Source organism: Rhinoraja longicauda, chromosome 1 (assembly GCF_053455715.1).
Source record: "Rhinoraja longicauda isolate Sanriku21f chromosome 1, sRhiLon1.1, whole genome shotgun sequence".
Lineage (NCBI taxonomy): Eukaryota > Metazoa > Chordata > Chondrichthyes > Rajiformes > Arhynchobatidae > Rhinoraja > Rhinoraja longicauda.
Genome location: NC_135953.1, coordinates 26,907,452 through 26,932,652, shown reverse-complemented (window position 1 = coordinate 26,932,652; position 25,201 = coordinate 26,907,452). Strand labels below are relative to the sequence as shown.

Here is a 25,201-nt window from a genome sequence, read left to right as displayed (position 1 = left end):
GAAAGCAATGAAACTGGCTTTAAAGTCAAATGACATACCAGATCGGCAGTGGGAATGTGTTCTACCAGATGCATTACACTCCATCAGATCTCTACTGTCAACTGCTACCAATACTACTCCACATGAGCGGTTCTTTAACTTCAAACGGCGTTCTTCTAGTGGTACTTCTCTGCCATCATGGTTGACTAACCCTGGGCCTGTGTTGCTTCGTCGATATGTCCGATCAAATAAGAATGAGCCCTTTGTTGATGAAGTTGAACTGACTGATGTCAACCCTTCTTATGCAACTATCAAGTATCAGGATGGACGTCAGTCAACTGTCTCACTTCGTGACCTTGCACCATCTCCATCTGCTCCATCAGCTCCATCACTCCTTGATAATATTAATCGAGAACTTCCTTCAACACTCCCATCATCCCCAATGAAAACTTCTATAAGTAATTCTAAAATTGAAAATGTAAATAACAATATGAGTGAAGTTGATGACCAAGCAATATATGTACCACCAGCTATCGAAACATCATTATCTCCTGATGCTCCAGTGCTGCCGGTCATCAAGACATACTAAACCTCCTGACCATCTCAACTTATAAATAGGAGGGGAAAATTAAGTGTGCACATGTACGTGACTCTCGGGCGGGCGAGGCCTGCGGAATCAGCGATAATTTCCAGACGCTTTGAAGATGTTTATTACAGAAATGAGTTGCTTAAAGCTTAAATAAAGTTTAAGTAAATTGGAATTCTCATTTGCCTCACAATAATACATAAAACAGGAAATCAAAGTGACGAGTGGATAGTCTAGTATTGGCGATGTGCAATGATTGGGGAGAGGGAGGGGAGTCAGTCTACCCTATGACAGAAGGGGAAGGAGTTATACAGTTTGATAGCCACAGGGTAAAAGGATCTCCTGTGGCATTCTGTACTGCATCTTGGTAGAACCAGTCTGTTGCTGCAGGTGATCCTCAGGTTAACCAGTGTGCCATGGAGAGGGTGAGCTGTATTGTCCAAGATGCTCTGCAGTTTGAGGAGCATCCTCAAACATCATTAATCTGAGCATTATTAGTATGGGTGTCAGGGGTTATGTGAGTTGACAGGAGAATGGGGTGAAGAGGAAAAGATAGATCAGCCATGATTGAATGGCGGAATAGACTTATGAACCTATGAACTTATTTTTGCATGTGATGTAATCTCATTATTGCTCAGTAGTATGAATTTATCTGGGTGCTAGTATCTCGGAACCCTCAGTCAATTTTAATGGAAAATATCAGAAGTGATGGGTTTGATTAGAAACCAGAGGAAGGACATGAATTGGAAAATAAATTGCTATGTTGTTTAGTGCCTTGAAAAGCAAAGAGATACTTGCATCCTTCTCTAGTTTTGGTGGACTATCGTGGACTATCTGTTTCCCAATGTTTGCTCATTTCATGAGACCTTATGAAGAGCTTTGCAGCTGACATGAAGCTTTTACTTTAAATGCCAAAAGGAAATAAATATTTTGCACTGCAAACAACACCCAGTACTTTATAATTTGTTCTCCTGATAGACTAATAGTTATATCAGTAGCCATTGTATCAAAATATGAAGTTACATTTTTTTCTTAAGATGGATCCAGTTCGCAAACTTATCAAGTGGGGATGGCAAGATATCTTGTACATATTGACTGCTTGAAAATATTTAATGAGGAACCAGTTAAAACATAATGAAAACTTCACATGTGATAGGTTATAATTTCATCAACCGGTTTCCATTTCCATTTCCTTTTCCATTTATGTACATCTTCACAAAGAGTCTTGAGGCTTCAAGAACTATGTATGCATCCTTCATAAAGTTAGGAAATATCCATACTGTCACAATGCTTTGTACTGTCAGTATATTGTCCCCAAAAGTCACTGCAGTGAAATTAATGTAAGTTAATCGAGAGCTGGCAACAAATCTTATTGTGATTCAGGGTATTGCCGCGAAAGGTAAGAGTGAATCTCAAGCTATTGCCGACTGCATTGTATGTCCCAGAGCTGAATTTCAAGCAGTGATTAGATTTATAATACTGCATGAAATAGTTTGATATTCACTCTTAACCTCTTTGCATCACTTGAACAACTATTTTTTTATTTTAAATAATTAATCATTATCTATTTTGCTAAAGCAAAATAAAAAGTTTAAAGCTGCGCGTTTTTCGCTTGTTATGAAAAAAAATGTTTCATATCATTTCCCTATCATCACAGCCTGCCTGCTAAAAATGATGTCACCTAAATGAATGGACGTTGCTACTCGCAATGGAAGAGTTAAATGCATTTTGAACATTTGACAGTTAACCTATTGTCATGTTCCCCCAGCACAATATGGCCAGTTAGAAACATAGAAAAATAGGTGCAGGAGTAGGCCACTCGGCCCTTCGAGTCAGCAACGCCATTCAATATGATCATGGCTGATCATCTAAAATCAGTACCCCGTTCCTGCTTTTTCCCCACATCACTTGATTCCTTTAGCCCGAAGAGCGAAATCTAACTCTCTCTTGAAAGCATCCAGTGAATTGTCCTCCACTACCTTCTGTGGCAGAGAATTCCACAGATTCACAACTCTGTCTGAAGTTTTTCCTCATCGCAGTCTTAAATGGCCTTATTCTTAAACTGTGACCCCTGGATCTGGACTCCCTCAACATCGGGAACATTTTTCCTACATCTAGCCTGTCCAATTCTTTAAGAATTTTATGTTTCTATAAGATCTCCTCTCATCCTTCTAAATTCCAGTGAATATAAGCCCAGTCAACCCATTCTTTCATCATATGTCAGTCCCGCCATCCCGGGAATTAACCTGGTGAACTGACGCTGCACTCCCTCAATAGCATAAAGTCCTTCCACAAATTAGGAGACCAAAATTGCACACAATACCCTGGTCTCACCAGGGCCCTGTACAACTGCAGTAGGACCTCCTTGCTCTTAAACTCAAATCCTCTCGCAATTAAGGCCAACATGCCATTAGCTTTCTTCACTGCCTGTTGCGCCTGCATGCTTACTTTCAGTGACTGATGTACAAGCACACCCAGGTCCCATTGCACACCTCCCCTTTTCAGATAATGTGTAGAAAAGAACTGCAGATGCTGTTTTAAATCAAAAGTAGACACAAAATGCTACAGTAACAGAGCGGGACAGGGAGCATCTCTGGGGAGAACGAATGGGTGACGTTTCGGGACGAGACCCTTGTTGCTCCCATGATATCAGCTGTTCTTTTCTCATTTCATGTTCTTGCCTTTTTTGTTATCCCCTCATTTCAGCTGATTGTATTTAGCTTGGTTCTTGACAGTCTCGACCCAAAACGTCACCCATTCCTTCTCTCCAGAGATGTTGCTTGTCCCGCTGAGTTACTCCAGCATTTTGTGTCTTCCTACCATTCATATAATAATCTGCCTTCCTGTTCTTGCCACCAAAGTGGATAATCTCACATTTATCCACATTATACTGCATCTACCGTGCATCTGCCCACTCACCCAACCTATCCAAGTCACCCTGCAGCGTCATAGCATCCTCCTCGCAGTTCACACTGCCATCCAGCTTTGTGTCATCCGCAAATTTGGAGATATCACATTTAATTCCCTCATCTAAATCTTTAATATATATTGTAAATAACTGGGGTCTCAGCACCAAGCCTTGCAGCATCCCACTAGTCACCGCCTGGCATTCTGAAAAGGGCCCGTTAATTCCTTCTGTTTGTTTTCTGTCTGCCAATTAGCTCTCTATCCATGTCCATACCCTACCCCAATACCATGTCAGGCATGCGGATTTTCCGGATTTCCACTTTTTTAAAATCAATTTTCCGCGCTTTTTGCATGATTTCCGCGTTTTTCACTTTGCCAAAATCGCGTTTACCAAAGGAAAAATCGTATCGAAAAAAAAAGAAAATAAACGATGTATAGACTTGTAATGAACACTAGGGTTCCGCTTGAGGTCGCTAGGAGTTCCGAGAGAAATCCCCTGCGCGCCCTGGAAGTCTCCCCGAAAATGTGGCACCTCGGCTGGGCAAGGCAGCCAAACTCGACCTCATCGGAACTTCCATGGCCGATCAGTGGGTTGAATTTGCAACCTGCGGCTGGGACTCTGGAACTCCAGCCCAGCTGGAGCCAGCACATCTATCCCCGTAGCCAACTTCCTTGGCCGGCTGGATAAACCAGCAAAGCTCTGGAACCAAGAGTGCCAGAAAATCAGTGGTGAAACTGTAATGAGTAAATAATAAATTTAAGTGCAAGGTTACATAACTAAATTAATTAAGACGGGGTTAAAATATAAAACACAACAGAAAAGTCAATTACCACCTTTTTGGGCTGATTATCAATTAATGTGCGAATTTACTTCAAAATGTTATTAGTATACAGTGACAATTTCACATTATTTTGAAATGTCTGTTTTTACTTTGAACTGCACTAAAAGAGGATTGAAACTGGTAATTTTGTGTGTAAATTTTCCTCTTTTTTTTTACCTCACTCACATGCCTGCATGTGCTCTAATTTTGCACCATAATCTCTTGTGTGGGACCTTGCCAAAGGCTTTTTGAAAGTCTAGTTACACCACATCCAATTGCCCTCCCTTATTCATTCTACTTGTGACATCCTCAAAAAATTCCAGAAGATTAGTCAAGCATGATTTCCCCTTCATAAATCCATGCTGACTTTGACCAATCCTGTCACTGCTTTCCAAATGCTCTGCAATAACATATTTAACAATCGACTCAAGCATCTTTCCCACTACCGATGTAAGGCTAACTGGTCTATAATTCCCCTTTTTCTCTCTCTGTCCTTTCTTAAAAAGTGGGATCACATTGGCTACCCTCCAGTCCACAGGAACTAATCAAGAGTCAAGAGAACATTGGAAAATGCATCCATGGTATCCATGCATCCACGATTTCTAGAGCCACCTCCTTGAGTACTCTGGGATGCAGACCATCAGACCCTGGGGATTTATCTGCCTTCAGTCCCACCGGGGGTAGTTTACCTAATACCAATTCCTGACTAATGTGGATTCCCTTCAGTTCCTCCTTCCCACTAGATCCTCAGTCCCCTAATATTTCGGGGAGATTGTTTGTGTCTTCCTTGGTGAAGACAGAACCAAAGTACTCATTTAACTGTTCTGCCATTTCCTTGTTTCCAATTATAAATTCACCTGTCTCTGATTGTAAGGGACCAACATTTGTCTTCACTAATCTTTTCCTTTTTACATCTATAAAGAAGCTTTTACAGTCAGGTTTTATATTCACCGCAAGCTTTCTTTCGTGCTCTTCCCTCCCCCCCCTTAATTAACCACTTTGTCCTCTGTTATAAATTTCTCCCAGTCCTCCGGTTGGAGGGAATTAAGCAATGCATTCTATAAAATTAAGAGTAGCATGAAATTTCTTTCAAAAAGCAGCATCCTTAGTCTGCAGTATACACCGATGAGCCAATACATTACGATCACTGATAGGTGAAGTGAATAACATTGATTATCTTGTTACAATGGCACCTGTCAAGGGATGGGATATATTAGGCAGCAAATGAACATTTAGTTCTTGAAGTTGATGTGTTGGATGCAGGAGAAATGGGGAGGAGTAAAGACCTGAGCGACTTTGACAAGGGCCAAATTGTTATGGCCAGACGACTGGGTCAGAGCATCTGTGAAACGGCAAGGCTTGTGGGGTGCCCCCGGTGGTGAGTACCTACAGACAGTGGTCCGAGGAGGGGCAAACCAGAAACCGGCGACAGGGTGTTGGGCGCCCAAGGCTCATCGATGCGCGAGGGCAACGAAGGCTATCCCGTCCGGTTCCAAACCGACGGAAGGTCCACTGTGGCACAAGTCACAGAAGATTTTAATGGTGGTCACGGGAGGAATGTGTCACAATACACAGTGCATCGCATCCTGCTGCGTATGGGTCTGCGTGCCCATGATGACCCCTGTCCACCGTCGGAAGGGCCTACATTGGGCACACGAGCGTCGGAACTGGAACTTGGAACAGAGGAAGAAGGTCGCCTGGTCGGATGAGTCCCGTTTTAGATCACGTGGATGGCCGTGTACATGTGCGCCGTTTACCTGGGGAAGTGATGGCACCAGGATTCACTGTGGGAAGACGACAAACCGGTGGACGGAGTGTGATGCTCTGGGCAATGTTCTGCTGGGAAACCCTGGGTCCGGCCATTCATGTGGACGTCAATTTGACACGTGTCACCTACATAAACATTGTTGCAGACCAGGTACACCCCTTCATGACAATGGTATTCCCTGATGGCTGTGGCCTCTTTCAGCAGGATAATGCGCCCTGCCACACTGCACACATTGTTCGGGAATGGTTTGAGGAACATGATGAAGTGTTCACGGTGTTGCCCTGGTCTCCAAATTCTCCAGATCTCGATTCGATTGAGCATCTGTGGGATGTGCTGGATCGACAAGTCCGATCCACGGTGGCTCCACCTCGCAACTTACAGGACTTGAAGGATCTGCTGCTAATGTTTTGGTGCCAGATACCACAGGACACCTCCAGGGGTCTTGTAGAGTCCATACCTCGGCAGCTTTTGGCGGCACACGGAGGATCAACAGCATATTAGGCAGGTGGTTTTTAAGTTTTGGCTCATCAGTGTATTCCGTGGTTTATTACCTTTGGGGAAAACTATTTTTAATTTTCCCCAAAGAGATTAATTGGGAAGGATCAATTCTTCAATAAGTTAAAATATGCAAGGCTTGTGAAGCAAGCCAGTTTGCTGAATAATCATATTCAATATTTTTGCACGTTCTTATTGCCTTGAGATGACATCACAGGCAAATAAAGCAATGTTTAAGCAGTTTAATCCAAATTCTGAGATGGCTTTCCTGTTCAATGGTCACCTTATCCTTATTCTCTGTCAGTAACTAGTGAGAATATGCTGTATGTGTTGTGGGACGAATAAAGTACTTATTATTATTATTATTGAGCAAATTTGAAGTTATGAACATAACCCAGATTTTATAACTGCTAACTCAGTACCACTTTTAGCAGAAAATAAAGTGCAATTGTGTCCCTATCACTTGGACAATATATGTTACAATTCAATGTGATGAAATTGAAACTTTTAAGTAGGAGTGAATTTAATAATGAGAACAATTAAACCACCAAACCTATCCTTCATGCATCTCAGTGGTAAAGGTTAAGGGAGAAAATAGTCGTCCGACAACTACAAAAGAATGATTGATTGAAGTTTTACCAGTTACATAGTAAAACCCCATTGGCAGTGGCACATGGAAAAGATCATCAGTCGATAATGACCAGCAATGTTGACATCGTCGTGTGTTGCAGCGGTGGCTGCAAGGAGTGGCCAGCTGTGAAGTGCAGCCAATTGTTTGCAGTTCCATCTGTGATTCACTGTCTTAATGAACCTGCGCTTTGAGATCGTTTAACATTATAGCGGCAATATAAAAAGTGATGGTATAGAGGTTGAGTATTTTCAGATGTGATTTTAATTGACAGCCATGTGGAGGGGACCACCTGTGAATAAGGACCACTTTTGTGGGAACCACGGGTGGTCGCTTTTGACAGGTTTAGCTGCATGTCCCATTATTCATTGGTAAAAATCAGATGCAAGTTGTCAAAAGTTATCAGGTGCTCCTATGGTGTAGCTACTGATTTTACTGCACATGCTGCTGAGTGTTGCTGCTTAGCCAGGAAACACTATCTCACACAGAAGCCATTTTATTAGTAAAACTTACCTTGAGTTTCAAGTTTCCCATATAAATTTTGATTTATATCTTCATTTTTGCATTTACTGATTTCTCAATATTAGAAACATAGAAACATAAAAAATAGGTGCAGGAGTAGGCCATTTGGCCCTGCGAGCCTGCACCGCCATTCAATATGATCATGGCTGATCATCCAACTCAGTATCCCGTACCTGCCTTCTCTCCATACCCCCTGATCCCTTTAGCCACAAGGGCCACATCTAACTCCTCTTAAATATAGCCAATGAACTGGCCTCAACTAACTTCTATGGCAGAGAATTCCACAGATTCACCACTCTCTGATATCTTCCATGCTATACAAATTTAAGAGTGGAAAAGCTATTTCATTGTTGCATGGTTGAAAGTACTGCCCTTATTTCATTTGCATGCCATCATCTCCTGGATACCTCTCTGAAAAAGCCAGCCCAAGCAGAGAAACTCATAGTCAATGCTTCTTTGGTGGCCCACATGGTACAAACTCTGGCTGGCATGATACTGAACTATGCAAAGCTAATGTCTGTTAATTAGTTGATCCTCAGCTATTCATTTCACACAAAGGGTGGTGGGTGTGTGGAATGAGCTTTCAGAGCAGGTAGTTGAGGCAGGGATTCTCACAATGTTTAAGAAGCAATTAGACAGGTACATGGATAGGACAGACTTAGAGGGATATGGGCCAAACACAGGCAAGTGGGACAAGTGTAGATGGGACATGTAGGTCCAAGTGGGCAAGTTCGGCCAGAGGGCCTGTTTCCACATGGTATGACTCTTTGACTCGGTCACTGTTGTTGGGGCTTTACCATGGACATCCCTGGACTGAAAAGCAAATTTAAAAAAAAACAATTTTCTGAGTGTCTTTTCTTAGGAATGTGCGAATATACAGTAGGTAGGTAATTAGTGAGATCATTTTGCCTCAAGTTGGATGACAGCTTTGCAATATTCATTGATCATTTCCTTTGTGCAATGTAACCATTTTGGAAATAAGCTGCAAATGGTAGTGTTTGAGGCATACGATGGTATTGTTTAAAAGACTCTTGGATAGGTATATGGATATGCAGGGAATTAATATTTATGAATTATGTGCAGGTGGGTAAGAGATGGTCTTGGCAACATGTTTGGCACAGACATTGTAGGCTGAAGGCCCTGCTCTTGTGCTGTACTGTTCTATGTATTAAAAACTGATCGTCTGCAGGACTTCACCCCAATAGGAGCCACTACAGTTAGGATTAGGGGTGAAAGGAAAATTATGTAAATTCCGTCTATATGATTTTGTTTGAGATCTATTAATTTAGCATTGTTCTTCGCATCTTTCCATCCAAGGAAAGTATATACACTAGTGTAATTAAAAAATAGCCTTTGCTTAAAGACATTTCTACTAACAAGTTGATTTACTGTATTGCAGAAATGCCACCGAAAAAAATTAGGAAGGTGCCTCCAGGTTTACCATCTTCGGTAAGTTATGTTGTTCAGTTTTTCATTTGCTGATAGTTCAAGTACAGATAAAAAATATTTTAAAGTCCAAGGGGACATGTCAATAATGAGTCGCAAAGTTGGTGCAATATCGTGGAAATTATATTTCACTGTTGCGGGGAAACTTTGTTTTGTAAGATCAGTTTGTGAATCATTTGTTCATGTTGTACAGCCACATGGTCAGCAACTCATTCTGATATTTATAGTATCAGTATTGCAACTTAAACTTCATTTCTTCTGCCATCAAAATGTGGCGAGATGTATCTGCTCCTTGGTTTTATAAAAGCCATGAATTAATAAATTCTAGAGTTGATAAATCTCTGATTTCACTTTGTTTTGTGGTTGTTTAACTCGATAATGTTTGGGATAAAGACCATTCATTTATTTATTTGCCTCTGGACTCCACAATTCGACGTTTGTAACAGAAAACAATCTCATGCGGTTAAAGTCAGATTTTAATAAAAGCCATTTTGATACATTTTGGTTTCACCATGTAGAAATTACAGCAGTGTTTATCCATAGTCCCCCCATTTCAGGGCACCATAATATTTGGGACACAGCAATGTAATGTAAATGAAAGTAGTCGTGTTTAGTATTCTGTGGCATATCCTTTGCATGCAATGACTGCTTGAAGTCTGCGATTTCATGGACATCACCAGTTGCTGGGTGTCTTCTCTGGTGATGCTCTGCCAGGCCTGTATTGCAGCCAGCTTTAGCTTAGGCTTGTTTTGGGGGCTAGTCCCCATCAGTTTTCTCTTCAGTATGTAAAAGGCATGCTCAATTGGGTTCAGTTCGGGTGATTGACTTGGCCACTCAAGAATTGACCATTTTGTAGCTTTGAAATACTCCTTTGTTGCTTTAGCAGTAAGTTTGGGATCATTGTCTTGCTGTAGAATGAACTACCGGCCAATGAGTTTTGAGGCATTTGTTTGAATTTGAGCAGATAGGATGTGTCTATACACTTCAGAATTCATTATGCTGCTACCATCAGCAGTTGTATCATCAATGAAGATAAGTGAGCCAGTACCTTCAGCAGTCATACATGCCCAGGCCATAACACCCCCACCACCGTGTTTCACAGATGAGGTGGTATGCTTTGGATCTTGGGCAGTTCCTTCTCTCCTCCATACTTTGCTCTTGCCATCACTCTGATATGTTAATCTTCATCTCATCTGTCGGCAAGACCTTTTTCCAGAACTGTGGTTGCTCTTTTAAGTACTACTTGGCAAACTGTAAACCTGGCCATCCTATTTTTGCAGCTAACTAGTGGTTTGCATTTTGCAGTGTAACCTCTGTATTTCTGTTCATGAAGTCTTCTGCGGGCAGTGGTCATTGACAAATCCGCACCTGACTCCTGAAGAGTGTTTCTGATCTGTCAGACAGGTGTTTGGGGATTTTTCTTTATTATTGAGAGAATTCTTCTGTCATCAGCTGTGGAGGTCTTCCTAGGCCTGCCAGTCCCTTTGTGATTAATAAGCTCACCAGTGCTCTCTTTCTTCTTAATGATGTACCAAACAGTTGATTTTGACAAGCCTAAGGTTTGGCTGAAGTCGCTAACAGTTTTATTCGTGCTTCTCGGTCTCTTAATGGCTCCTTTGACTTTCATTGGCACAACTTTGGTTCTCATGTTGATAAACAGCAATAAAAGTTTCCAAAGGTGATGGAAAGACTGGAGGAAAGACTATAAGGGACATGTATAAACACATTACTACATGCTGAAACCAAAATGTATAAAAATGGCTTTTATTGAAATCTGACAATGTGCACTATTACAAATCTCAAATTGAGGAGTACAGAGGCAAATAAATAAATGATGGGTCTTTGTCCCAAACATTATGGAGGGCATTGTAGATTGTTTAATCAGAAGTAGATTTGCTTGTTGAATCCTTCTCACCCCCAACACCTTTCTGTCCTTAACAGTAGCCTTTGTTTTCCACCTATTCTTCATGTAGAGGCAGATTATATGGCTCTTCTGCTGGAGCACATTTCTAACTCACCATTCATCACACGAGCTTTGCACCTAAATAGTCATTTGCCTGAGAATAGATAGCAAGTTTTCACGTTTGAAAATGCTCCATGAATGTCCAGGAAAAACCTGGCAGATTTTCCCATCCTTAACTGAGGCCAATCGTAGTGGAGTTCAAATAGTATTAAATCTATTGACAACTAAGATAATTCACGAACTGAGCAAAGCTGTGAATGAATGGCAGAAATTATGTTTTTATTGCTCATTTTCCACTAAACTATCACAACATTATTCAGATTATTGAATTGTGATTCCCTGTTAAGAACAGAAATAACTCCACTTTGGCATTCATTGTGAACTGCATATTATGGCATCCATTACTTCTTTAAAGATGCTAAAATAGAATAAGAATCTTTTTGGATTGTAAAATGCCATGGATTTACTATATACGTTGCTGTGTTGGTGCAGCTAAAACGGGTTTTCTAAAGTGAGTTACAGCTGTTCCTAACAACTTTACAAGTCATTCTACCCCATTACATTTATTGACTATGAACTGTTCCTTGGTCAGTATGTGATTATTTTGTTGTTTGGCAAATTATAGTTTGATCCTCTTGTAATATTGTGGTGCATCTAAATGCTGTAGTGACAGGAAAATCATTGTGCCTTGTTTTGATCTTCACCTTCCATGAATAAGTAAGCTAGAGAAAGTTAAAATAAATCCTTCAGTACATATTTATTCTACCTCTAACTCTTGCTGGCACACATCCAAAGAGTAAACATTTTGCATTAGTTACATGTTGGTTGTGCGAAGAGAGTAATTGTTTTCCTAAGTTCCATATCTGTTTTTGCCCTCTGGCTTAAAGAGTTTTTCTAATTGTGCTGGTTTGTTGTAACTAGTCTTATTCGCCATCATCTGATGGTGGTGGGAGATCTAATGCTACCTGCTACATGTTGGATCCGCCTTTATGTGACAGTATTTAAATATTTGTGTGCCATTGCTGAAAATCCAAGCTAAAAATGTTACAGCAAATGTTACATCTCAAACCTGAGTGAACAGGATATGCAATCGATAACCTCCTTAACCAAACAGACTAAAGGACTGTGAAACTGACACTATAAGCACTGTTAAGGAAACATCTCCGTTCATCTTCAATCGGGTTCAGTGGGAGAAATGAATGAAAAGAAGGGTTAGATGAGAAAAGAGCACTAAGAGGAGATAAGACTTTTCTTTGCCTTCCATCACAGTGAGGGTGTGCCTGGAGCAATCACTGTGATGGCTGTTTGTGTTAAAATTGTAATGGTGTGTCTTGTGTTCTTTATTGTCTACTGCCGGACCCTAACGTGAGAGGACGCTGGCGCTATTTGTTCGCCGCTTCTCCGTCATGACAGTTCATCTGTTTGTTTTTATGTCATGACTGTTTTGTAAAGCGTCTTTGAGCACTATATAAAATAAATGTTTATTATTATTATTATTATTATTATTATTAAAATAAAAAGTTAAAATAACAACGATAGTTGAAACCTGAGTTCTGGAGTTGTTGATTATAACTGATAAGTTTTACTAAATTGGCAGTACTTAGACATGAATGAATAGTAGTTAACCTTTGGTGACTTGATTTTGTATCTGATGTGCAAATGTAGGAACACCATAACGTTCAATTACTACAGAGATGATCATCTAAATGTTGTTTGTATAAAGTAATTGGTGTGAAGCCCAGCTCAGGTAACAACCTATGAATGTGTGATTTTAGCTCTGCTTCGGGTCCTTTGCTGAAGTTTTTTTAAGCAGCAGTGTGTACCGTAGGCATCGCCATTACTTTAGCAGCAAGTTATGGGATTAGGTCGATCTCCATCAATCATGGCAGAAGATGAAGTTCAGCTCTGGGCTTACAGATGTATAATTCCAAACATATCAAGGGGGAGCATCTCCAATTTAAGCTCCTCTAATTGTTTAAGTTGATCAATGTCACAAATAGGAGCAAGTCAGGAAGATTGCCAATGAAACATGCCCTGTGGAAAATTATTAACTCACTGTGGATTTATTGTTCTGTGCAGTGTATGTCTCCATTTTGGAGTAATGAAATGTGAAAAGAAAGTAGGATCATACTGGATTTAGGAATAGAATTTGTTAATAAAAATATGCAGTGAATTTTAAATAATACAGATATTGTACTGGGAATTGTACTGTTGTGGGCAAATAAAGGAAGGATGTGGAGGCTTGGAAAGGGTGTGGAAGAGATGGGGGCTTGGAAAAGGGTGTGAAAGGGTGTAGATAGAGCTCTTAAGGATAGTGGAGTCAGGGGGTATGGGGAGAAGGCAGGAACAGGGTACTGATTGAGAATGATCAGCCATGATCACATTGAATGGCAGTGCTGGCTCGAAGGGCCAAATTGTCTTTGTCGATTGAGATTAACTGGAATGATGCCTGGATTAGAGAGTATTAGCTACAAGGAGCATTTGGACAGACTTGGATTGTTTTTGTCTGGAATACACGGAGGATACAGAGAGATCTGATAAAAGTATACAAAATTATGAGAGGCATAGATAGGGTAGACAGTCAGAACCTTTTGCCCAGTATGGAAATTTCAAATGTTTTAAAGTATTGTTTTAAAGTGAGAGGGACAAAGTTTAAAGGAAATGTGCAAGGCTTTTTTTTTACACACAGGGTGGAGGGTGTCTGGAACGCACTGCTAGGGATAGTGGTGGAGGCAGATACACTAGTGGCACTTGAGGCTTTAGGATAGGCATATGGATATGCAGGTAATTGAGGGATATGAATTTTGTGCAGGCAGATACCATTCTGGTTCGGCATCATGCTTGGCATAGACATTGTGAGCTGAAGGGCCTGTTCCTTTGTTGAACTGTTCTATGTTCTGTGTAAAAGAAAATATCTTAATTTTTGATAGAATGGTTATTGGTATTAGGCGAGAAAGAGCAAGTATTGGATTATAGACAATAGACAATAGGTGCAGGAGTAGGCCATTCAGCCCTTCGAGCCAGCACCGCCATTCAATGCGATCATGGCTGATCACTCTCAATCAGTACCCCGTTCCTGCCTTCTCCCCATACCCCCTCACTCCGCTATCCTTAAGAGCTCTATCCAGCTCTCTCTTGAAAGCATCCAACGAACTGGCCTCCACTGCCTTCTGAGGCAGAGAATTCCACACCTTCACCATTGGTCATTAGATTGGTCATTCTAATAATGAGCATCAATCAAAATATAGAGGGCAAATAGTTTACAGTCCTTATTGAGAAAATTGAGATTCATTTGCTGAAATTTTAATGTCAGCAAAAAGAAATCAGCGGCACAGTGGTAAATTTGCTGATTTATAGCGCCGGAGATCCGGGTTTGATCCTGACCTCGGGTGCTGTCTGTACGGAGTTTGTACCATCTCTCCGGGACCATGTGGGTTTTCCCTGGCTTCTCTGGTTTTCTCCACATTCCAAAGATGTACAGGGTTGTAGATTAATTGGCTTCGGTAAATTAGTGTATAGGATAGTGCTAGTGTATGGAGACCGCTAGTTGGTGTGACTCGGTGGGCCGAAGGGCCTCTTTCCGAGCTGTATCTCTAAACTCTAAACTAAATGGCCCTTGCCATTCATTGTCTTAGATAGCAATTTACTCCAAAAATTGTCTGTAAAACATGATGATTTGTGGGGATTTCTGTCTGTTTGTCTGACCCAGGTTATATTAAAAGCTTTGTCCTCATTCACAAAGCAAAGTCTGGGCCAATATTATTGAATGAAAATGCTTCAGAGATAGTGAGGTTCTCATAACTGCTCCCTGAGGTGATTCATAGTTCTAATTTACATTGCAAAAACTCTGTAATATAGTCCCAAATTGTATAGTTTGCCTCAGCTTTGTTCCAAGAACATGTTCTTATTTCTCATCAGCTGTTAAAAGGGGAATTTGCCTCTTCACAATACAGGGCTGACGAAGAAATATGAGATAATCTACACTGTCAGGTTTATCTCCAAAAGACATGACTAGTGATGCACACAATTCTTAATAGCTTCCTGGGAAGAATAGATCATGCATTTTGCTGTTTCATCTTGACCAGTCATGAGAAAATTGATCATAAGGTCATAAGTGATAGGAGTACAATTAAGCCATTCGGCCCATCAAGTCTACTCTGCCATTCAATCATGGCTGATCTATCTCTCCCTCCTAACCCCTTACTCCTGCTTTCTCCCCATAAACTCAGACACCCATACTAATCAAAAATCTATCTATCTCTGCTTTAAAAATATCCACTGACTTAGCCTCCACAGCCTCCTGTGGCACAGTATTCCATAGATTCACCACCCTCTGACAAAAGAAATTTCTCCTCATCTTCCTAAAAGAGCATCCTTTAATTCTGAGGCTATGACATCTAGTCCAAGATTCTCCCACTAGTGGAAACATCCTCTCCACATCTCACTCCATCCAAGCCTTTCACTATTCTGTATGTTTCAATGAGGTTCCCCCTCTCATTCTTCTAAACTCCAGCGAGTACAGGCCCAGTGCTGACAAACGCTCATCATAGGTTAACCTACTCATTCCTAGGATCATTCTTGTGAACCTCCTTTGGACTCTCTCCAGAGCCAGCACATCCTTCCTCGGATATGATGCCCAAAATTGCTCACAATATTCCAAATGCAGCCTTACCAGCACCTTATAGAGCCTCAGCATTACATCCCTAAGATAATAAAGTAAAAATAATTGCAAGTGCTAGAAATTGGACTGAAACAGAAATTGCTGGGAACATTCATCAAGTCAGGTAGTATCTGCGCAAAGGGAAACAGTTGAAAAGACTTAATCAAAATGTCCTGATTGTTTCCGGCATTTTCTATTTAATTGATATATTTTCAATTAATATAAATGTTTCACATGCGTCAGAAAGGGATAACAACATTTCAATAAAGAATGCTGATGGAGCATTGGAAGGATTGAAAATACTAGGTGAAAAGGGTAACTGAAATTGGGAAACTGGCTGATTCAATGAGTGAATTCCAGGCAATGACCAAATGGTGATGGAAAGCTTCTCTCTGTTTAAGATGAGATGGCAAAGAGCTAACATATCCCGTGGATTCAAAGGGAACTATCATAATAACAAAATGGTGCAACTAATCAATGATTACACAATCTTGCAATGGCTGTTATGGACTGTTAGTGGTTAAAAAAGATATCAATTTAACAGAGAACACATTTCTCATCGTATCCCTTCTTCAGTCTGAAATTCCTGAGGTGGCTGTGGAAGGAGAACCAGCGTAAATAAAATGATTAAGATCCCATGAACACACAGGGATTGGAATCTTGCATAAAACACAAAGAGCTGGAGTAACTCAGTGGGTCAGGTAGCATCTGTGGAAGGAATGGATAGGTAAAGTTTTGGGATGGGATAGCCATCGTTGAGTTAGTCCAGCACTCAAAAGTCTATGGACATTGGTTCTTAAGCAGTTAATTGTTTTGTCATGGAATGCTTACGTTTGTTCAACGTTCACATCTGAAACTTCAGTTATGGGTTACTTTTAGTCCCATGGACATCCTTAAAACTGTGTACAATTAAAAGTGAAGAAGTAATTTTATTCTGCCTTATAATATATTAACAGTAATACCACAAGTACCAGTGGGAAAAACAATTTTTGTTTTTTCAGTTTTTTCAGAGATCCCAAATATAAGGGTAATCTCTGCTGTTATTGTAGTATCTGTAAACTGAGGCTGGCGATGATTCTTGAGAATCCTCCAAAACATTCAGCACCTTTTCAAGAAACCTGCCTTTTAAATTTCTGAACAGTTTGCTGTGAAGGCACTGCCAGAATTGCAAACACAAAAATATGTATATCACCAGATACTCAAAAGAGCCAAATTGATTTCTAGAATTCAGGTGTTGCACATTTGCTTTTACAAAGGGTACTCCTTTTTGGTCTATTCATGATTTCCAGAATAGTTAAAAATGTATTCAGTAATAGCTGTCATCTGTGCTTCAAAGAACAACATGACTGCTACTATTTTGACGATTAGTTACTCTGAGCACAATCTCAGTAAAGGGACAGTAATTCAATTATTCAACAAACCATTTCAATATTCAACAAAGTGGACCTTTAGTGAACCTAAAGCCCCAAATTAGGACAATCCCAAGGAGAAATGTTTGTTGAAGTCTGGGTCTGGCTATATCAGGTATTGAATTTTTCACAGCGGAACATTTCCAGGTACGAACAACAGACCTGGCACTCTTAGGGTTTGGTGATGGAACAATTACAAAGGCTTGCTTCAGATGGCAACAGTCCTTATTGTCGGTGTAAATGCATATTTCATTTAGCAGATTGCTGCAACATGATGTCTTGACTGAAATACTGTGTTTGATGGTATAGTTGAACTATTTTCTATTGGATGTACTTCACACATTTAGAGAGATGGATACTTGTTCTTGATGTTATAAGTTCTAACTGTACAGCAGAAGACCCAGATAGACACAAACTGCTGGAGCAACTCAGCAGGCCAGGGAACATCTCTGGAGAGAAGGAATGGATCACGTTTTGGGTCGAGACCCTTCTTCAGACAAAGATGCTGCCTGTCTTGCTGAATTACTCCAGCAGTTTGAGTCTGTCTTTGGTGTAAAACCAGCATCTGCAATTCCTTCCTACACAGCAGAAGAAGCTGAATCGGTTCTCTAAAGTTGGAGACATAAGAACAGTTTAGAGCTTGGATTGATGTGGGATTTTTAATGCTTTTGTTTAAAACAAGTGGTCTAGGCTATTCTCATCTAGATAGCCAACTATTTACAGTTGAATGCTGTAGAAGATTAAGGCCTGAAATAATAATTTTCTTCCTTCAAGGTGGTTGGGTGATAGACAGGCTGGAATCTCTTTGAAACTTCTTAGAAACAGCATCTGGATGATGTTCAGAATTAATAGAAAATTGCACTTTAAGCTTTGTCTTGAAAATTTCAGTACTAATTCTCCATTGCAGGTAACCAGTAGCCTCAAAAGCATAACCATACACCAATCAGCCAAAACATTATGACCACCTGCTTAATATGCTGTTGGTCCTCCGTGTGCCGCCAAAACAGCGCCGACCCACCGAGGCATGGACTCTACAAGACCCCTGAAGATGTCCTGTGGTATCTGGCACCAAAACATTAGCAGCAGATCCTTCAAGTCCTGTCAGTTGCGAGGTGGAGCCGCCGTGGATCGGACTTGTCGATCCAGCACATCCCACAGATGCTCAATCGGATTGAGTTCTGGAGAATTTGGAGGCCGGGGCAACACCATGAACACTTCATCATGTTCCTCAAACCATTCCCGAACAATGTGTGCAGTGTGGCAGGGCGCATTATCCTGCTGAAAGAGGCCACTGCCGTCAGGGAATACCATTGCCATGAAGGGGTGTACCTGGTCTGCAACGATGTTTGGGTAGGTGACACATGTCAAATTGACTTCCACATGAATGGCCAGACCCAGGATTTAGCAGCAGAACATTGCCCAGAGCATCACACTCGCTCCACTGGCTCGTCGTCTTCCCACAGTCGGTTCGGACCAGACGGGATAGCCTTCGTTGCTCTCGCGCATCGATGAACCTTGGGCGCCCAACACCCTGTCACCGGTTTGTCCCTCCTCGGACCACTGTCGGTAGGTACTCACCACTGCTGACCAGGAACACCCCACAAGCCTTGCCATTTCAGAGATGCACTGACCCAGTCCCATAACAATTTGGCCCTTGTCAAAGTCGCTCAGGTCTTTACTCCTGCCCATTTCTCCTGCATCCAACACATCAACTTCAAGAACTGACTGTTCACTTGCTGCCTAATATATACCACCCCTTGACAGGTGCTATTGTAACAAGATAACCAATGTTATTTACTTCACTTGTCAGTGGTCATAATGTTTTGGCTGCTTGGTGTATGCTGTCACTAATTATTTTTAGGGGTTGGATAACAAAAGTCACTAATGTGTTCCACATTAGCAGAGGTCGGTACACTCTTTGTATCCACAAGTCCCATTTAGGAAGCCAAATTTAGGAAGCCATTTTTTTAACTGCAGTAAATGGATGTGAATTTGATGCTTAACGCTTCTCGAGACCTTTGTTTCTAATGAGCAGGATGGGCTTGAGCCTTCTTCAGATTTGGATGCCGCTGGAACTGCTAAACATCGAAAGGTTGTGAAATTTAAACCTTTTATGAAAAGGATTTTGGTGGAGTTTGAGGCACAAAAGTCCTTCCCACTTGCAGGAGAATCCAAGTTCTCCTTCTTTCATCACCTCCTCCCACCGTTACTTTTTCGGCTCACCTGGGGGCTGTGCCAGTAAACCTGCCCCATATGTGCTGGTGAGCCATAAGCATCAATATCTACAACCTCAATGTTTGTCTTTGGAACTTGTTGACCTACTTAAGATAGACACAACATGCTTTAGTAACTCAGCGGGACAGGCAGCACCTCTGGAGAGAAGGAATGGGTGACATTTCGGGTTGAGCTCCTTCTTCCGACTGCCAGTCTCACTGTGTTACTCCAGCATTTTGTGTCTATCTTTGGTGTAAACCAGCATTTGCAGTTCTTTCCTACAGATTGTTGACCGACTTTCACCATTTAACCAGAATTTGAAGCATTGAAACAGCAAGCAGGAAGGCATTCAGAACATAACCTGGTAATTTCTCCTTTAAGTATATTTCCAGTTTCTTTTATAAAGTTACTATTGAATCAGGTTTCAACTACTCTGAACCAGGTTTTCAATTCTAGGTCAATTATCATTGCATGCAAATAATTCTGATATCCACTTGCCAGAGAAACATCTTATTATTAAATATTCCTTCATAATTTTGATCACTTCCATGGAATCTCCCTTACCTCAGGAGTGAGTTGCTAGTTTCAACTGTTTCTCTCCAAGGTGGAGAGTTCTCAGAACATTTTGTGGGTTACAGCATCAGTAATTTGAGAGATGACATCTCATGTAAACTGCTTGGAAGAAAGAAGGTGACTTTGACATTATGCTTCCCAAAGCTCTCCACATTATTCTCTAACATTTCCGCCACCTTCAACATGATCCCACCATCCATCACATCTTCCCATCCCCACCCTTTGTTGCTTTCCGCACAGACCATTGCCTCTGCAACGACCATTGCCTCCACAACTCCTTGGTTCACTCGTATCTTCCCACCCATACAACCTGTCCCTATGTACCTTCCCCTGCAACCACAGGAGATGTGACGCCTCTCCCTATATCTCTTCACTCACATTCCTCCAGGGGCCCAGTGGCCCTCCCATGTGAGATAGAGGTTCACATGCACCTCCTCTACCTCATCTACTGCACTCGGTACTCCTGATGTGGCCTCTTTTACATCGACAAGACCATGACTAGGCAACTGTCTTGTTTAACACTTGCACTCAGTCTGCCAAGGCCTACAGTTCAGTTGCAGTTTTGTTTATTGTCGCGTGTACCGAGGTACAGTGAAAAGCTTTTGTGTGTGCTAATCAGTCAGCAGAACGACAATGCAAGATTACAATCGAGCCATTCACAATGTACAGATACATGAAAAGAGAATAACGTTTAGTGAGGTATACAGTAGTTCAGGACTGCTATTTGCGGTAAGATGGTTCAGTTGCCTAATAACAGCTGGGAAGAAACTGTCCCTGAATCTAGAGGTGTGCGTTTTCATACTTCTATACCTTTTGCCCGATGGGAGAGGGGTCATGAGGGAGTGGCCAGGATGCGACTCATCCTTGATTATGCTGCTGGCTTTGACGAGGCAGCGTGAGGTGTAAATGGAGTCAATAAAAGGGAGGTTGATTTGTGTAATGGTCTGGGCAGCGTCTACAATTTGCTGCAATTTCTTTCAGTCTTGGATAGAGCTGTTCCCACACTGAAGTTGGTGAGGGTTGTTGGGAACATGCCGAACTTCCTAAGCCTTCTAAGGAAGTAGAGGTGTTGGTGTGCTTTCTTAGTCGTTGCTCCAATATGGATGGTCCAGGAGAAGATGTTGGTAATATTTACTCCTAGGAATTTCAACCATCTCTACTTTGTCAATGCAAACTGCTTCGCTTCCTGAAGTCGATCACTATCTCCTTTGTCTTGGTGATGTTGAGAGAAAGGTTGTCTTGACACCAGGACGCAAAGTTCTCAATCTCCTTCCTATATTTTGTCTCATCAATATTTGATATCCGGCCCACAATGGTGGTGTCATCTGTGAATTTGTCAAATAATCTTAGCAATCTCCCTGTTGCTAAACATTTGAACTCTCGACCTTTTGTCTTGCCCCCTCACCTGTGTTCTCCTATCACGTAAAGGCTTTGGCTTGGCTCCACTTCTCATCGAGCTTTCTCCCTCCCCAAGCAGTCTAAAGAAGGGTCCTGACTCGAAAGGTCTCCTATACACAGGGGATGTTGCCTGAGATGTTCACCCAGATTGTGGAATTCTCTGCCTCAGAAGGCAGTGGAGGCCGATTCACTGGATGCATTCAAAAGGGAGTTAGATAGAGCTCTTAGGGCTAGTGGAATCAAGGGATATGGGGAGAAGGCAAGAACGGGGTACTGATTGTGGATGATCAGCCATGATCACATTGAATGGCGGTGCTGGCTCGAAGGGCCGAATGGCTTTCTTCTGCACCCATTGTCTATACATCTATGTATCTAATCCAAGATATAAGGAACTACAGATGCTGGTTTACAAAAAGAAAGGCCACAAAGTGCTAGGGTAACTCAGCAGGAATATGGAAAGGCAATGGTTCGGGTCAGAACCCTTAGACTGATTGTAGTAGGAGTGAGAAAGATGATAAAGAGGTGGGGGCGGGGACAAAGTCAGGCTAGTGATAGATCGATACAGGTGAGGGGTGTTTGATTGGCAGAAGGGCGGACAAAGGCCATAGGTGATAAAAGAAGACACAAGGAACTGCATATGTTGCTGCATATTTCCAACAGTTTCTGTTTTAAATTTAGATTTCCAGCCTCTGCAGTTTTTTTTGTGATTTTCACTCATTAATTTACAATGGTTTAGAATAACGTTTCCTTTTGTACTCTGCCTCTATTTATAACGCTAAATATGCCACTCTTGTATTTTGACAGCTTTATCCACTTGCCCTGCCACCTTCAGCAATTAGTCTGCAAACCTCCAGATCACTCTGTTCCTGCAACCTTCCCATTTCCATATACTTACAGAGGAAATTATGTTCTATTTTATTCTCTTCCACCATCTGTACCTCACTCCTAGAGTATACTTTGCTCATTTTGTATCAAACATTGTCCAGAAGGAATAATTCATTAATATTGCACCAATACTGGTTTTATTCCTTTTAGTTCACAAGTAGCCTTGTAATGATCAAAACACAAAGTGCCGGAGGAACTCAGTGGGTCAAATGGCAGCATGTGTGGAGGGAATGGACTGACGACGTTTCGGATCAGGACCCTTCTTCAGACTGATGGAGTATCCTATCCCAAACTGTAATCTGGTTCATTCCCACCGCAGATGCTGCCTGACCCACTGAGTTTCTCCAGCACTGTGTTTTGATCAAGATTCCAACATCTGCAGTTTCATGTGTCTCCATCCTTACAATGGTGTTGTCCACTATGATGCAAACCATTGTCCACTATGTTGCAAACCTTAATGGACGCACCTTTAGAAAGGAGATGAGGAAGGGTTTATTTTGTCAGAGGGTGTGAATCTGTGGAATACATTGCCACAGGTGGCTGTGGAGGCCAAATCATTGGGGATTTTTAAATGAGAGATTAACAGATTCTTGATTAGTAAGGATGTCAAGTGGAGAAGGCAGGAGAATGGCACTGAGAGGACAATAGATCAGCCATGATTGAATAGCGGTGTAGACTTTGAGTATAAGCGTCTTTGAGTATATGAAAAGCGCTATATAAATGTAATGTATTATTATTATAGACTCAATGGACAGAATGGCCTACTTCTGCTCCTATGACTTATGCACTAATGAATATCTAACTACAAGTGTATGCATACACCATGACTTTCTGAAACTGCTTCAGTCATCTTGATGGAGGAATTGGAAGTACAGAAAGATGCTCACTATTTTCAGATGGCAATTTTTTACTTTGTAAAAAAAACACCTTGAAGCTAAAAGTGCCAGGAATCTTGTTCCTGGAGCCCATTTGTTGTGGGGCAGAGGTGTAACGATCTCTCACGAGTGATCAAAGTTATGGAATGCATCTTCAAATGCTCTCTGATCCCAACAGTACCAAAATTCTTAACAGTATCTAGTAGTATTAGGAAATTACTACTTTCCCATCACTGACCTACGAGTAATCTTTATCAGTCAAGTGAATGAAATGCACTTCATTTGAATATCCATCACCCCATTCCAAAAAACCTACCATTGCTACACACCTTATGCCCACATCTGAAAGGTTGTACACACTGTCAGCTATTTAGCTACAGAGCCCTCCCTGATGTTTGGGACAAAGACCCATCATTTATTTATTTGCCTCTGTACTTCACAATTTGAGATTTATAAGAGAAAAAAAATCGCATGTGGTTAAAGTGCACATTGTCAGATTTCAATAAAGGCCATTTTTATACATTTTGATTTCACCATGCAGAAATTACAGCTGTGTTTATACGTAGTCCTCCCATTTCAGGGCACCATAATGTTTGGGACACATGGCTACACTGGTGTTTGTAATTGCTCAGGTGTGTTTAAATGCCTCCTTAATGCAGGTATAAGAGAGCTCTCAGCACCTAGTCTTTCCTCCAGTCTTCCCATCACCTTTCGAAACTTGTATTGCTGTTTATCAACATGAGAACCAAAGTTGTGCCAATGAAAGTCAAAGAAGCCATTATGAGACTGAGAAACAAGAATAAAACTGTTTGAGACATCAGCCAAACCTTAGGCTTACCAAAATCAACTGTTTGAAACATCATTACAAAGAAAGAGAGCACTGGTGAGCGTACTAATCGCAAAGGGACTGGCAGACCAAGGAAGACCTCCACAGCTGATGACAGAAGAATTCTCTCTATAATAAAGAAAAATCCCCAAATGCCTGTCCGACACATCAGAAACACTCTTCAGGAGTCAGGTGTGGATTTGTCAATGACCACTGCCCGCAGAAGACTTCATGAACAGAAATACAGAGGCTACACTGCAAGATGCAAACCACTGGTTAGCAAACCACAGGTTACAGCTTACCAAGAAGTACTTAAAAGAGCAACCACAGTTCTGGATAAAGGGCTTGTAGACAGATGAGACAAAGATTAACATATCAGAGTGATGGCAAAAGCAAAGTATGGAAGAGAGAAGGAACTGCCCAAGATCCAAAGCATACCATCTCATCTGTGAAACACGGTGGTGGGGGTGTTATGGCCTGGGCATGTATGACTGCTGAAGGTACTGGCTCACTTATCTTCATTGATGATACAACTGCTGATGGTAGTAGCATAATGAATTCTGAAGTGTATAAACACATCCTATCTGCTCAAGTTCAAACAAATGCCTCAAAACTCATTGGCCGGCAATTTATTCTACAGCAAGACAATGATCCCAAACATATTGCCCACTTATCCCCTACTCCTCCCCTCCCCCCCACTCACCCACTCCACCCCCCATGAATCCCCCTCCACCCCCACTCACCCACTTCATCCCCCCTCAACCCCCCCTTATCCCCCCCTCTCCTCACCCCCCTCCCTCACCCACTCACCCAACTCCATCCTCCCTTCCCTCCCCCCCTCAACCACTCCATCCCCCCTCACGTGACCGGAAGTGAGCTGCGGTTCGCTGCCATTTGCACCATCGCATGCGCGGACTGATGTCGAAAACGCAGCTCATCCTCCCGGTGGGGGGGGGGGGGGGGGGGGGTGCGGGTGAGGGAGGGGGTTGTTGAGGGATTAAGGGGGGGTTGAGTGGGGATGGTGAGGGGGGGAGGGAGGTGAGGGGGGGATTGAGTGGGTGAGTTAGCGACAGCTGGTCGGTCCCACAGCCCCCTCCCATTGGCCATCACTCTGACGGGTCCTGCCCCCAGCAGTCATTGTGGCCCCCCACCCCTCCCTCATTGCCCATCACTCGGGTGGGAGCCATTGTGACGTCCTACACTGAACATTGGGTTTAATAAGGTCATTTTTAAACTTTAAAATCTT

At 41.9% G+C, this 25,201-nt stretch overlaps 1 protein-coding gene across 17 annotated transcripts in view; it reads left to right on the top strand.

The window, feature by feature from the left end:
• Positions 1–25,201, top strand: part of tcf4 (transcription factor 4) — a 544,855-nt gene that overhangs the window by 336,485 nt on the left and 183,169 nt on the right. For all 17 annotated transcript variants that reach the window (XM_078422241.1, XM_078422913.1, XM_078422070.1 and 14 more), the window contains one exon: positions 9,106–9,155. In XM_078422241.1, coding sequence (XP_078278367.1) covers positions 9,106–9,155 — 50 coding nt within the window. The remainder of the gene's footprint in view (positions 1–9,105; positions 9,156–25,201) is intronic.